Source organism: Cololabis saira, chromosome 1 (genome assembly GCF_033807715.1).
Source record: "Cololabis saira isolate AMF1-May2022 chromosome 1, fColSai1.1, whole genome shotgun sequence".
In the NCBI taxonomy this organism is placed as follows: Eukaryota; Metazoa; Chordata; class Actinopteri; order Beloniformes; family Belonidae; genus Cololabis; species Cololabis saira.
In genome coordinates, this window is record NC_084587.1 from 25,857,756 (window position 1) to 25,873,885 (window position 16,130).

General features: G+C 39.9%; 1 protein-coding gene across 1 annotated transcript in view; it reads left to right on the plus strand.

Annotated features, from left to right (window-relative positions):
- Positions 1-9,748, plus strand: part of dchs2 (dachsous cadherin-related 2) — a 40,978-nt gene extending 31,230 nt beyond the window's left edge. The window contains exons 18-21 of the mRNA XM_061719179.1: positions 882-1,012; positions 1,114-1,400; positions 4,368-4,509; positions 6,362-9,748. Of these exons, the coding sequence (XP_061575163.1) occupies positions 882-1,012; positions 1,114-1,400; positions 4,368-4,509; positions 6,362-8,958 (3,157 nt within the window). The 3' untranslated portion in view covers positions 8,959-9,748. The remainder of the gene's footprint in view (positions 1-881; positions 1,013-1,113; positions 1,401-4,367; positions 4,510-6,361) is intronic.
- Positions 9,749-16,130: the final 6,382 nt, after the last annotated feature.

Genomic DNA, 16,130 nt, shown 5'->3' on the forward strand with positions numbered 1-16,130 from the left:
GGCCTCTTATAACCCTGGTCTACACAGTTTGCAAGAGAGGTCAGAGGGTTTTTCAACTCTCTGGAGGAGCGAGCAATGCTCAGCTTGGAACGAAATCATGTTTGTCACAAGTTAGCGAAACCATTCATCCGTCTGTCCATCCATCCATCCATCCATACCCCGCTTCTTCCTATTCAGGGTCACGGGGTCTGCTGGAGTCTGCCCCAGCTGTCTTCAGACAAAGGGCATGACTGTTAGTGAGACAAACGTGGATAAATTATTATTTCAGTTGTCTGACTTTTCCCTCAGTGAACAGTCCCAGCTGACAGAACAAGAGACCACCTTTGGCCTTTTTGTGAGGAATGCTGTGACTGTTTCCCACAGTGATTTTAGACTGTATGAGTGGACGACGCTGTGCTGGGTTGGGCTGGGCTGTCAGCTTACCCAGGGTGAGAAGTGGACGTCTTCCCTCTGGAATTTAATTTAGGAATTTAAGAATGAAAGTTGATTTTCGTTTGTTTAGTGGGTGCAGTAAAACTGCAGTGCATGTTCTTTAACCAAGTACGATGAGTACAGCAGAACCTGAAATGAGACTCCGATCCTCTTTCAGCAGATTGTGACACATTTAAAAAAAAAAAAAAAAAAAAAAAAAAAGGGATCTGACGGTATGCCTGACAGCCCAACCAGACTACAGTTGAGCTGATATCATGTTATTGTTATTGTGCTGCAACAGAATAACGGCGGACTGTTCCATAATTTTTGCTTTTCAAAACAGTGCAGTAGCCGATGACGGTTGACGAAATGATTTCTTTTAGAATGTTGTACATTTTTCTTTTAGTATTTACTGTTGTAGCCCACACCAGAACCCACGTTTAATGTTTGGATGAACCTTTACATTACAGGCTTGTTCTGCAAGCAGCGGACAAGGGGAAAGCTCCGCTCAGCAGCACCACCATCGTTAGGGTCCAAGTGGTGGACGTCAATGACAACAGCCCTGTCGTCCCGCCCATGGAACCCGTGCTCATAGCTGAGAGTAAGCTTAGTCCGTCCCACTTGCTTAAGCCTCATTGTATAATACAGTTAAATTGTGAACCTAGTCATCTGGCTTATGTGACACATTTCTTCTCCTGCTAGATGTCCCAGTGGGCTACGTGGTCACCCAGGTGACTGCAAACGACGTTGACCTGAGCTCAACTATCACCTACAGTCTTTCAGAAAACAGCAGCAGCCCTGTTCCCTTTGCTATGGACCCTTACACTGGTGTCATTACCCTGACCCGAGCCCTGGACTACGAATTGCAGACGGAGTACACACTAACAGTGCGGGCGTCTGACTCCCTCCATCAGGCCACAGGAGATGTGAAACTTCACGTACTTGATGTCAACGACAATGCTCCAGTCTTCACACAAGTGTCCTATCAGGTATGAATGATTGTATGTTTTAAGAATGTGTAGACGATTCATGAGTTTTACTTGTATTAATCTGCTTTAAACTGGTGATTACCGACAATAACCGCAGTCTTAGGGCCCGATTTACTAAAGGTATGCGTGTGTTAAAACCTGTGCAAACTTGACAGCACCCGCAAACCAAAGTGCCAGCTGATCTACTAACAGCGTGCAAAGACGACTGCGTCTCTGAAATGCGCAAAATTGCACACGCAATCCATTTAGTACTTTTGCCCTGATGAATAATCAATATGGGGCGTACCCGGCAGAAATCCTAAATACTGGGAGGGGAAGATGCAAATTGCTCCATTTACAACGTGCAATGAGATTTACCAAGCCTGAAAGTAGTTGCGCATATTGTGATTGCGTCTGTATTTAATACGTTCGAAAGGAAGGTGCTAATCTGCTGCTGCTGTTATTGTGGCAAGGAGGCGACATCCAAAATCAAAGAATACGCAGAGAGAGAGTCTTTATTCTGCTGCATGCTATTTTAAAAATGGTTGCACAAGTTTAATTAAAGGCCACTTTTTCTGTAGTTCTTCGCCTTATATCTTTGCCACCTTCTCTTATTGTGCCCCCCTCCACTCGCCCACAAGCAGGCCAAGCCTTTGTGCCAAAACTTTGTATTTTATTGATTACTTATCTTATTGAACGTGAAATCATCCTTCGTAAATTACATTTAATTAAAACCTGTGGTTATTAATCACAAAACACAGGTTAAACATCATGACCAAATCCGCTCCGACCCGCTGTGTCAGGATCAGCGCAGAGACTGCAGCTTCGCCTGAATTATGGTTCTGCGTTAAATCGACGGCCATATGATGGTCCCGTCTGTCACACATTTACTGTCAGTGTTTGCTATATAATATATAATATTTGCAATATACTGTGGACATCTGAATAAAAACTTAACTCATAAATAGATGAATCAAAGCGCTCTCCAGCTCTGTGTCTGATTGTCTTTTTCTCCTCAGATCATGCCGAGCACCGCGGGTCACGTAAACCCGACCAATTAAATATTAAAATCAAATTCGGTCCTGTGGCCCGTTTTTCTATTTCGTATTTTTGATCTGTGCCTAAAATTGAAATATGAAAAGCCAGACGTTTTTCCGTTTTTTGTGTTACCAACTGCATTTATTCTATCGCAGGTTTTCTCCGATATTGCGTTTCTTTTGGTAATGTTTAAATTTCTTTGCTGTAGTTCATGAATGTGTTTATTTGCCTCTTCCACTAATATCTCTAACTCCAACTCGTCAAATTTCATTTTGCGCTTGTGACTGTGCATTCCAATCCAGACTCTCCATGGCGCAGAGTTTAAGACACGCAACACCTCATTTAAATACTGCTGTTTGCACCTGTTATCAATTGCGCACGCAATCTTAGTTGATCACCCGCAAACCACACGCAAACAGCACGCGCAAACTTTTTCAGTGCACACGCAATTTAGTACTCTTTATTTAGGATCTTAGTAAATCGGGCCCTTAATGTATTATTTCTAGAATGTCAGTGAAGGCGTTTGCCAATTATTTCAACCATCACTTCTACAACGATGAAAATGTCAAATTACTAAAAGAATCTGTGGTCAACATTAAATTAGCAACAACTTTTAGTTACTAGTCAAGTCTGTCTTCAAAAGCAACAGAATCTATTAAACCTATTAAAGTCGACATTCCTCAAAGGCTGACTCATTTTCCCGATGTCTTTGACATGATGTGGTCAAAATATCACTGAGGTGTAGCTCGGAGGTTCCCTTTTCAACCATGTATTCACTGCTTTGTTCATAGCAGCCAATTTGTGTGATGATGTGAATCACGCCCGTTCATAACGCCTGTTCAAAACACCCATTCAAATTAATCACAATGGTCTTCAAGAAGACACCATTGAGGCGTTTAGAAGCGACTCTGGACTCTGCTCCCTGAAAATTCTTGAAGATTACTTCAATGTTGAATTCTAGAATAAAAAGGAGGAAAAAACATAGCGAGATATACAACTTAAAATGAGGAGACTATCATGTCATTCTCAAGTGATCTTGAAGCGTTGATGTAAATTTATAATCTCACGAGTCCAAGCAAGAACGTAGCGCTGGTGAAGACAGAGGAAAATCACTGCAAAACCAATAGCACTTACACTTCCTGTTCAACTCAAGCTTTTAAAAATCAATCATGTTAAAGTTTTTGCTGACCCCACCTCAGAGGTATAGCATGATGTGAAGTTGGGTGGGAGGCAAAGATGGGCAGGATGAGTTATTCTCCTTAGATCTGGCTTTTGTAGTCACAGTTTCCATCACATTTGAAAGGCTTGATGAAAGAGATATTTTTGGATCCAGGCTGCCACAAATCAAGACACATGTTCTGTTATATCAAACTTTTTCCTTGGTACTGACATCAGGCACCCACATAAATGGTAACAAGAATGAAAAAGTGTAAGTTGTTTTTGTTTGTTTGGGAATTTTTTTAAAAAACATTACATATCTCTTAAATAAAGGAGAGAATCAAAAACCAAGTCCAAATGTAAGCAAGCTCAATTCCTATAACTTTATCAGTGCCAGCAGGTGCTGAATATATGATAAGATATTTATTTTTCAGGAAACAATGCAGTGGAGCTGCATTGTGGTTGTAGAGGTGCTACGTTATTGACCTCTTGGCAGTTTTCTTTTTGGATTTGGGGAAAATAAAGCAGTTAATGTTGAGGCCAAAAGCCTGTGTAGATCTTTTCTCATTGATACTTGGTCCAGATTTGATTGAGGAATCCATAAAGAAGCAGCTCAAGGAGCAGAAGTGATGATGGCACAAGTATCCACAGAATCTTAACAATTCCCATACCTGTCTTGAATATACCTTTTATTTTAGCAGTGTTTTAAGTCTGTATATGTGAATAGCATTCCCAGCTGAAGTGCAAGAGTTGTGTAAAATGATGTGATCAAATGCTCGTTTTGTCTTTGAGGTGGCCGTTTCAGAGCTGGTCCCAGTGAACACATTAGTTCTGTCGGTGTCTGCTACCGACAGAGACTCTGGACTCAACGGCGAGATCAGCTACAGACTCCTGTCATCGCCACTTCAAGGCTTTTACATTCAGCCAGACACAGGTAAAAAAAAACAGTCAAACTGATGAAAAAGTCAATGTTAGGCTGCATGTTTGGGTTTCAGTGAGAGTGTGTGTCTTTCTCCATGTGTGTGTAAAAGCATGGACTTTTAAAAATGGCTCATTGTGGTAGAGGGTTCTGAAAAAGCACAGCTTCTGTAGGCATCATGGTTATTGTGTAGCATCATTTCAACAGAAAAGAAACAAGACAGAACTGAAGGAAGTGTACAAATCCAAAGGGTTTCAGAAGAGAGGTATAAAATAGGGCAAAGTGAAGGCCTGCCAGCAAAATCTAAAGGATTTAAAAGATGACTTTTCATATCAGTTAGCCCAGCAGCTGCACCCATAATGCAAGTGGAACTATTTTTGGCCTTGGTGGAGACCGATGTGCTTTGACTCATCTCTGCCCTGTCACAACCTATGTTTTTATCTGTCTTGATTCTTCCAGACCAGACTTTCTCCGTTCTCCACACCTGATGTTTCAAGCATTTTTCTATGCTGGTCATTTGAACCTCGTGTCTCTTGACTACTGCTGTACAGTATATGTATTTGATGATTTGATGAGCGGACTACATAGAAAATATTAAGCAAATTAATTGGATGCAATACGATTTGCTGGATTTGCTTTGACCACTTTGTATTTTGGTCCAGTTATAACTTAATGCGTTACAAGTTTGATGGCTTTTGTCTGTCTGCATTCTTGCACTCTGAGTCATCAGTTCTATTCTGTCCATTAAATGTAGCTTTTTCTGGCATAGTGAAAATAGCACATGACAAGTTAAAGGGAACAGAGAAAGTCTCTGATTGGTTGTGAAAAGCTCAGCACATAGTATCAAAGGTTATTGAGAGTTTTACTTCTGCCAGCAGCAGTAAATTTCACCATAGTTTATATTTTTAAGTCCTGTGCAAATCAGAGGACAAGGAAAATGAGATGGCCACAAGAAGTTACTGGGATATAAAGCTTAAAAGAGCTGTAGCTATGCTATTACACCACTTTTTAAAGGGCATAGAAAGTAGATAAATCCTCCAGAGCTGAAACCAAACCAGCTCTCCTCAACTTGGCCCGTCATTTTCACTCAAGAATGATTTATGGGCTTCTATCATGTTTGAGCCCCAGATTTAATATAAAGAGAGGAGCACTACCGCTGACTACAATCCAAAAGGGTAATATAGTGCTTTCTATAGAACGGTGCCTCTTTCTCTTTCCATGGTTGTATGTTCGTGGTGGATGGTGCTGCTGCAGGATGCATATGGTCATCATGTACAAATGGTTAAATAGCAGTGAAGTGGAATAAGAAACTGAACGGTCAAACTCTTTGATGCCGTTCAGGAAGAAAATTGCTTTTATGGCGTCCACATGGAATTCATTTTAGAAGTTTTTCACATGACATGATGTTACAGTGCGGTATTTAACAACCGTGGCAGTTTTGATTTACAGTAACTTTTGGGTTTCTCAGTGAGCAAAACTTTGGATGATTTTGAGTTCATGAAACTAATCCAAGCTTATAGTGTAACTATGACTTGATGCTATGAAATGCCATCTTAGCTTGAAATAACAATTTGATAACTGATATGTTGACTTCAGTCCTTTTCAGGCATAAGATGTAACATCAAAAACTTCACCAGTCATTTATATGTTATCATATTTGTTCTTTGTTCTTTTTTATTCATCTGCATTGATTGATGGAAGCTGTTGAATATGTTTTCTATACGTGTACGCTCTAGTAACAGGTGGTGGAACGTCAGACTTTTATTAGATTCTTAATCACAAGGGTTTTATTGAACTTACAGGAATAGATGAAGTTGTTACCTACTCTGAAAAATGCTAATTTCCATCTCACGTTTTTGTTTTGCAGGATCTCTTCTTACTAACAAGCCCTTAAAGGGCATCACCAACAGCAATCTCATCCATCTCCTAGTTGAGGCAAGGGACGGAGGCGACCCCGTGCACTCCACCGTCACCTCCGTTGATGTGCTGATCCTGGACTCCAACGACCATGAACCTTTGTTTCACCAGGACGTCTACACGCTCACCGTGTCAGAGGACACGCCCACAGGCACATCTCTAGTTACTCTCTCTGCAGAGGACAAGGACTGGAGCCCTGAAAATACCCATTTGGACTACACAATCATTGGGGGAAATGAAGAGAGACGATTCTGCTTGGAAGTTAAAGTCATACCAGTTGAAAATCAACTGAAAAATGTAGCAAAGCTTGTTCTCTGTAGCCCTTTAGATCGGGAGACAACTGACAGCTATGCATTAACAGTTAGCGTTTCCGATCGAGGAACACCTCCGCTGAACAGCTCGGCTGTCGTCAGGGTGACTGTGACGGACTGCAACGACAATGCCCCCATTTTTTCCAGCACAGAGTACCACACACAGGTGAGTGAAAACAGCCAGATAGGTACCAGGCTGGTACAAGTCAGTGCTGAAGATCCTGACTATGGCATCAACGGCCTTGTGCGGTACAACATCATTACTGGGAACCCTGGGGGTCACTTTAGTCTCGACCCTCAGTCTGGCCTCTTGGTGGTCAACCACTCACTTGACTATGAGGACGACTCCAAATACACCCTCACCATCAGAGCATATGATGGTGGTGAAGCTTCCGAAAACCACAAAGTGGCTTTTACTGTTGTCTTCATCACAGTGTTAGATGAGAATGACAACGCACCGTACTTCGCGTTCCCTACAGTCAACTGCTCTGTGCTGGAGAACCTCCCAACATTTACCCATACGTGTTCCGTACTTGCCGTCGACAACGACTTGGGTCCCTACGGCCAGCTAACCTACTCCATTATTTCCTCCTGTTTCATGGATTACGGCAGTCGAAACCCAGACAAGAAGGAGGCCTTTGCCATTGACCCTCTTACGGGCGACATTCACACCAGACAGACTTTTGATTACGAACGAGAGAACGAGTACTGCTTCGTAGTGGAGGCAAGAGACAAAGGCGACAAAACGGCCACAGTTAGAGTGCAGGTGGCCATTAAGGGAGTCGATGAGTTCAGTCCCGTCTTCACCCAGAAGCATTACCACTTCTTCCTGCCAGAAAATGTCAAGACTGGGGTGATAGTCGGTTACGTTATGGCAATGGACCATGATGGAGGAGTGGATGGGCTGGTGGAGTACTCCTTCGTAACTTCATCTCCATTTTTCTCAATTAATAAAACAATTGGGGCTCTCTTTGTGTCAGGTCCTGTGTATCGCAGAAGAGGCAGCCATGCCAGCGAGGACGTGCTGGAGCTGGTTGTATCTGCAGGAAGCCCTAGACTGGGCTCCAGGACTACAACTTGCATGGTTTTTGTTAATATATCCAGCTCTGCAGAAGCTCTTATCAGGGTCCCCCTTGACGCACACATGTTTAGTTTAAGTGTCTCACTCATCATGTTCCTCTTTGTCATCGTCGTCTTCGTGGGCTTGGTCCTCAGGTACAAAGTTAAAGAGGTTGACATCAGAAAGGCAGTTGGTATTGCTGCACACTTGAACCACAGCTCTGCCTCATCCAGTGGGTCCAACAGCCAAAGGCAAAGTGCACTGTCTTTGCAGGAAGTGGTACACTCCAGCATCTCGGTTACAAAGAGAGACACCTCAAACCCGTACCCTCATTCAGACTCGAGTGGCCGTGGATCAGCGGAGGGCGAGACAGCTGAAGACCAGGAAATCAAGTGGATCAATGAGTACCCTTGCCGTAATCGAGACGAACACACCACAGAGCTTCCAAATTCTGCTTTACCAGGGGACAGTATCTCTTGCCATTCAATTGACGTCGGACCAGAACACATTTTAGCGCATAATAAATGTTTCGTTAGCGGTATGGCCAGCATAGAAAGTCTCCACCACTTCAAAGAAGAAGGAGGAGGTGAGGGACTACTTTCTTTTATACCCAAGATGATGGATTTACAGGACAATATGGGGACTAAAAGGTACGATTCCCTCACTGGAGCCCAAGCCACTGCTGATTCTCTGACATCACTGGTGTGCCTTGAGGAGCAGCTGCATGGCAGCTACAATTGGGACTATCTTTTGGATTGGGAGCCATGCTTTGAGAATTTGGCATCTGTGTTCACAGATATAGGGATGCTCCCCGATGAGGAGCTTCAAGGCGGGCATGAGGAATTAGCAGCAGAGTCAAGCTGTCTCATGTACCCACCACCTCTTATAACAGGAGTGGCTCAGGCTGGTATTAGAACTGTCCCCCCCCGAAAGCCAGTGCGAGTGCCAAGCCTGAGCAGGAAGCCTTCTTACCCCAGATATGCTTATTCCCCCTTAGCCAGGAACACAGGACTTACTCCATCAGCTATGACACCCACTTTCTCCCCATCCCTGTCCTCTCTCACCATTAGGACCCCCAGCGCTTCACCAGTTGTCTCAGACACCGGGGTGGGGGGGATCAGACTTGACTCAGGTCCCCTCACTGCAAATCTTTTGGAGGCAGAAATCCAAGTGTAGACATCAACTTTGATCATGTTTGTATTTAATATCGCATTCCATCCTCTTACCAACTGAACTGTTTTTTATGGGATCTGTCACAGCTTGTTTAGTTTGAATAATGATACATGTAAGGACTATTTCCATCATTTGTTTTTCATTTTCAATTCTTTGTGGTTTTAGAGTCACAGATTTCATGAGTCTGACCTCAAGGTGGCGATACTAAATACACAGTTCATGGTAATTTTGCACTGATTAAATTGCTCAGATTGATTCTATAACCCACTACTTTAATAAATCTAGTATCTAAAAAAAGCTTGAGGTCGAGGTTGTTTTGCATTATGTTCTTTTAATGCAACATTTGAATGAGAGCAGATGTTCTCGTTAGTAAGTAATTTCTGAATGTTTTATTGTAAACATGTTCATATGTGCAGAAAATGAAACACTTTGTTATTGCCGTTGGTTGCTGTTTCTAATTGGAAACCTTCTCTTGGTTAGTTTAAGTTTAATAAGCAAAGAATGGCATCTTTATTCTGTGGTTATGTCTGCCTTCCTGGAATCAGAGAATACAAGTGTTTTGGATGGATCCACTTTTTGGCTCCCGCTTCATAAATAATTTCTGACAATAAAAGGGCAACAAAATCCAATTGTGGGCAAAACTGAATCTACTTGTTTGAGCTCAGGCATAATTGGATATTTCTTGTCTTTACAAAGCAAGGGAATGGTTTGGTTCAAAGTAAACCCCACCAAAACCAAAGGAAAGAACCAGGGATTATTTTTGTGTAAAATAAAATACTTTTTTTTAAAAAGGCATTATGTTGTTTTTCTGTCAATCTGACATGAAGTAACTCCAGATACTAATCCTACAGACATCATGTTATTAAACAGCACTTTATGTACATTTTCAGAGATCTGTAAGACTTTGAATATTAATGAATTTGCCCAGAATTTTTCAATAAAGGAACTCTTTTCTGCATTTTTCTTGCAGTTGACACTTAACCCTTCAAAGTCTGACACATTAAATCCTTAATATTTGTATTTTAAATGTTTATTATATATTGAACTCAAAAAATGACCCAATTTTGATCTTTAACAGGTTCTGAATAACATTTTTTTTACATGAATACATTGGATAATTTTATTGTTTTGGTTTTTTTATTTCTTTTGTTTATTCATTTGATAATAGTGTTTGTGCAGAAGACCCAGAAATCAATGTATCCAATATGATACATCTGGCATTATAGGGTTAAAAGTTACGCTATGGCAGTCTGCCTTGATCATTTATTAGCTTGTGCATACACATTATGTGCATTTTCTTTTTATCCCCTTTTCAAGATGGTTAAAATAAAATGCATCACTTTGAAAATGAACCAATATCACATTGGAAAATAACTGCAAAATAATTCAATTCAATTTTATTTATATAGCATCTATTACAACAGAAGTTGTCTCTAGGCACTTTCCAATGACCCAGAAAATTGGTAACAATAAAAATTTAAAATAATTGAACATTCAGCCCTATATGTCTATTATTACGTGGTAAAAAGTGTACAGTACTATCTAATAATAGAGTGAAACAATAAGAAATCAGGTTAGTTTTATCATTTAACTCATGTGACAGTGTGAAAACATTCATAAGTATTTTTAACTTTGTACATAAAGTGTATAAAAAAGACAGTACAGGCATCTTTTAGTTGCGACCACCTTGTTATAAGTTAGTGCAAACTACTCTGAATAGATGCAAAGGCCTCTAGTTCAAACACCTGCCTATTTTGTCATTAATATCTGGAAGCAGAGGCCATGAACTCCTCCCTTTTTGTGTCTATTGATGTTTATTTTGTGTCATATGTGACTTGTATGGACTTAAATGTATGAGAGTGGGACAGCAGCCAAAATGACCAACCTGTACAACAGTCCTTATCCATATCCACGCTTCCACTAAAATGGAATTATATTTTTGAGTCTCGTCAGATACTATAAATAGTGATTTATTCTGATATAGGTTGATTGCCTCAAGTGCTGAAGTTAACAGTGATCTGGCTGAAAACACAGATTCATTCAAACTCAAAACCGCTTCAACTCACATTGACCCTAACAAAAGTCGACACACCACACTGTCTAATAATCAATCAGAATGCTCCTTTAACTCCTCTTTGACACAAAGCACTAAAACTAACTTTGTCAATTCTCAAATGTTTATGGGACTGAAGAGCCTTTCATGCGCTAATAGATCTGATTCAATGTTCATCTACCATCTTTAATAAAAATCTTTTTTGAAGGGCCTTCCTAGTACAATGTCATTGATTTTAGTTTATTTATTTATTTTCTTCCCTGCAGAACTATTCAAAGAGGAATGCCGGCTTGAATCCATTTGGAATGTATTTCACATTAAAATATAAACGTCAAGATGAACAGCATGTTTATAACTTTTTCAACTTTCATATTTTCTCAGAGGACTTGCCAAGTCACTTCAAAGATATGCAAACATTTTTAATGTGTGTTGTGGAAAAACCTATTAAATGCTCTTTCCAACTATGTGACTATCTGGACTGAAACTGAGTGGTCTAAATTACCAAGAATAAGACTTGAGAGATGAGCCAGATTTCAGTAGATTTAATTAAAGATCTGGAGGCTGATGCACACCTAAAAAAAAGTAGATTTAATTAAACAATTGCAGGCGATAGGGTCAGACGTCTCGATGCAGAATGACAGTGAAACAAGGGAAGCATTCATTTTAAGACATAAAGGATGATTCATTCTTAGGATTCTAGGAAACCAAATCATTGTTTAGGTTAATGTTAATGTTTTTGGGCAGAGTACCAGTCTGTATGAGCTTTGCTGCTCTCAGAAGTTTTGGTTTAATCACGTGGCCAAAGGCAAAATTTTCACAATGTGTTTTTACGTAACACAACCACATAGAATCTGCTTGGCTTTCTGATTAACATGTTCAAAAAATATTTTCCAGTATTTGAATCTGATCCTTTTGCCATTATGAGACAAGTATTTCCCGTATTTCTCTAGCATTGCTGTCATCTGCAGTGGTGCCAGAAAACTGTTTAGTTTGGCTTGTGAGTTTTAAAATCTTAGTGGCCGTCTCCTCGGAGTGGTCGCCGTAGTGGAGTCAGGTCATCGTTTTTTTATACTGCTGCTGCCAAATGTTACAGCAACCTAACTCTTGATGCTCAGTTGGCCTCATGAAATAAGAGCAGAAAGTACTTGTTCGTAGACTGTTTGCACGTGTGTTTTGTGAAAATGGTAGTAGCTCCAGGCTTTACATAGGTATAAACAAAATCAACAAACCTAACATCTATCAACCTTGTGGAGCATGTAATAATATATATTGCTTATTATTATTAGAATTTTCAGCATTAATACCTTTTCATGCAAGTACCTTTACAACGCACTGTTTAAATATGAAAATAAATCAGAGCTACAGTATGACATGTTTATCTTAATTGATGGAAACTTTGCATAGGTCAAGGAGCACAAGTTAGCTGACACAGCTAGCCGAAGAAATTCATTAAATAAAATCAAAAACTATTAGAATCAGTTTTTCAAAGTTTCCTGTGTCTGCTGATTGATTTCTTGGAGTTTCAAAAAGTACAAAGGTTTGTTTTAGCCAAGAAACTTTAGATAACCTATACTTAGAAAGTTATTGTGTCATACATTTTATTCCTGCCCTTTTTATTAAAATGTGTGTCAAAAGTACATCTCCTGGGTGCCACAATGCATAGCGATATAATACAACATGTATAAGCATACTTTCAGAGTTTGCTGTTGACTCCCGCAGAGGCATCGGCCTCCATCAGGGATGATTCCTGATGAAGAGGTCAGTACAACTGATGAAGTCTGAGCGAAAGTGTTCAGGATAGAAAGTGTCTAATTAAAGAAGCAGCATGGTTGTCTGCAGCTGTTGAGAAATTTTATTTAATTATGTTTTTACAAACTTTTTTTTTTGCATCCAATTTCCTATCAAACCATTTAGGCTTCCCCTCTGTGGTGCTTTGTTGGACAGAAGAGATCGCGTTGATTGCATGAGTCACCTTTACAGGCCCATGTTGTGCCAGTCTTTGTCATACCCATACTAACAGTGAAAAATGGAATATCATTCCGTTGCTCCTCTTCTGTTAAAATGTTCTCCATCATTGTGTCTGAAAAAAACCTTTACACATGGTAGTCCCGGGGCGGGGTTTCACACCAGTTAATGAGCACCAGGAGCAAAACAGCAATCTGTCAGTGATTTGTATTCACACAGATGCACATATTCTTATGATCAAATGCCAGTTTTCTTTTCGAATCCACAGAGGGCTTTTAGCAAGGAGATAATTTAAGTGTAACTATATACACATTTACAAAGATTTCATGTATGAGATCAAGTGTGTGTAAAATGGTAACTTTGTCAGATCATCGGGGTGCTACCAAACATCCCAGATTTCCACTCCATAACTTCTTGATAATGGTCCACAAATGTTATTTGAGTTTTGGAAACTTGTTTTATTTTTCGTTTCACTGATCTGAGCATCTAAGAATTGTGACTCTTCATGGAAAATAAAGACATATACGGTATAAAGTGATTCAACGCGGCTCCAGATGGTCTGCTCATAATCCAGATGCGCTGCTCTCAGGGAATGCATGAGTGGAGGAAGCTGCAAAGCCGAAGACTTTATCAAAGACAATCAAGAAAGATAATAAACAGTCAAGCTTTGAATCACGTTTGCCAAGTGTACCCTGCATGTATAGTCTCTGTTAGCTGCGTAATATTTCACGGTTTCAGGGAAGTCCCTCCTCTGCACCTCAATGGGTTTTGACAACAAAGTCGACATTCTTCTCTGTTTGTGATTTCAGTTGGTCCTCGACTTCAGAGCCATAGCCATAAAAGAGATTTCTTAACAGGATGACAGCTTGTTTAAAATTGGTCAATGATTTTTATCAATTACAGCCTGTCACTTTGTCAAAAAGAAAGTGAGTGATCAAGAAGTCTCTACTGCACAATAAGATCCTGCATCACTTGTCCAAAAGAAAAGGCTTTTCCAGTTTTTAAGTGAGATGATATAACATCATCTAAAGGGTGTCTCCAACAAAATAAATCAGCTGTGTTCTTATTTACACACCATTCTTCCCCTCAGTCTGTGTTTGAGGTACTCAATGCATGCAAAACAAATATAGCAATAGGGGCAGTGAGAAAAAGAACTTAAGCTGCATTCAATTTTATTATAAAAAAATGAGTAGCATCTAAAATCTCGTAAATTCAGGCTTGGTGGTTTTTGAATAATCTTGCTGACAGACAAACAAAGAAACAGCACTGAAAGCTAACTTCTTCCTCAGCACTGCCTTGGCCCCCACATGGATCAGCTAGTTTTCCCTCAGAGATGTCATTGCAAATTCTCCATTGGTAGTTTAAGTGAGAGGGGGAGACGTTAGACAGCCCTAGGGGGCCTCCTAATAGCCTGGGGCCTCAAGCACCTGGCAGGCGTGTTCACAATCTGCTACTGTGACTGAATCGTAAAAAAAAATAAAAATAAAATTAACCAAAATGAAAATTGTCCCTTCATCCATACTCAACACCCCCAATCAAGTTTCATGAAAATCAGCTTTTTGGTCAATTCTGTAATCAAAGAGTCAATCAAACAGAAAAATCAGCTTCTTGGTGAACAGCCGAAGGTCTAAAAGTGACATTGCTGATTGGGAAATGCTGAGCTTGATGCTTCTGGAGTGCATGGGGGCTTTTGCCCCTCAGGACAGTTCCCACCTGCAGCCACGTGCAGCTTCTGCAGTGCAGCATCTGTGTCCCCTGAAGATAACCAAAGAGAAAGACTGTTTGTGGATCTGAGAAAAGTAATGTATTGCTTTTCTGAACTGTAAATGAATAAATAAAAATTCAAGATAAAAAAAATCACCTCAAGGTTAATGAAAAGAAGTGCAGAAAAATACAATACATTTAATGTGGGAACATCCAAGTCTTTCTCTTCAAATAAAAATGTAAATTTACCTTTAAATGCACAAGATATCTTAAGAATGATACAATATTTGGTATAAATATATAAGGCAGCTGGATAATCTGGAATTGTGTGTCTATAGGGGCTGTAATTGTATGTGCACGATATACTGACTCTTGTCAAACAATGGGCCGCATGAGAGCCTCACTTGTCAGAGCTCCTTCTGCTCAAGAAAGACCTCCTGATCCAGCTTTTCATCAGTTTCTTGTTTTTTGACAGAAAAAAAAAACTAATTCCATCTGATGGTCAAATGGAAAAGACTTTGTGGAAAATAAAATGTATTGTAGCTTTCTGGTTTGTGTCAAACAGGATTGTATAATTCATTAAAGGAATTTCAGTTCAATTCACTGGATGGATCACTAATTGTGCTCTGTGTGACTGTTGATATCACATTAAACTGTTTTTGAACTGTTTAACATATCAAAAATTTATGGCTTTGAAAAATGTCAAATTTACCTCATGTCACAAGTATGATCTTGCAATCAACATTATTTCTCATCATGTGCAGAAATCCTTTTGTGTAAAAACATGATATCCTCTGATTGTAGTGGGCGTTCGTAGGCAATCACTTGGAACAAGCAACAACATATCATTTAGCGCAATACCAAGAGTGACTGGCACAAGAATTCCATTACTTAACATTCTGTAGCATCAACCCTGAACTGCAAGGGAGGAGCTTCAGTCCAGTTCACTCTTATTCTTATACTGAAACTTGGAATCTGGCATGGCAGAAGGCAACTTGATTGATAGGATCTGAACGCACTCATATACTGTTAATTGAAAGATATATTCATTATTTTGTATGTACAGCATTATTCTTAGATTCCCAGATCTATACTGTGGTTGACTATGGAGTTGTTTTAAGGATATTAATAGTGCAGTCTGCATTTTTGTGGCTGTAAAAATATTTAGTGATAATTGTTGTACTCTATATAGTTCCCTCAAAGTATCGTGAATAATTTAAAACTGATTTATTAGATTTCATGTGTGTGACAGCAGTGAGAAAGTGAGAAGCGCCAGCAGAAATAGTGCTAATAGTGGCTGAAAATATATCCAGATGATGAGTTCACTTCATTGTTCCTCACACAGAACTCTGCACAGAACTTGACTAATTCCCCTATAGGAATTCCAAACTGGTTCAAAACTTTCCAGTCACCACAGTGGCCGAAAAATATTCTGTAAAGTGTCAAAAAAAGG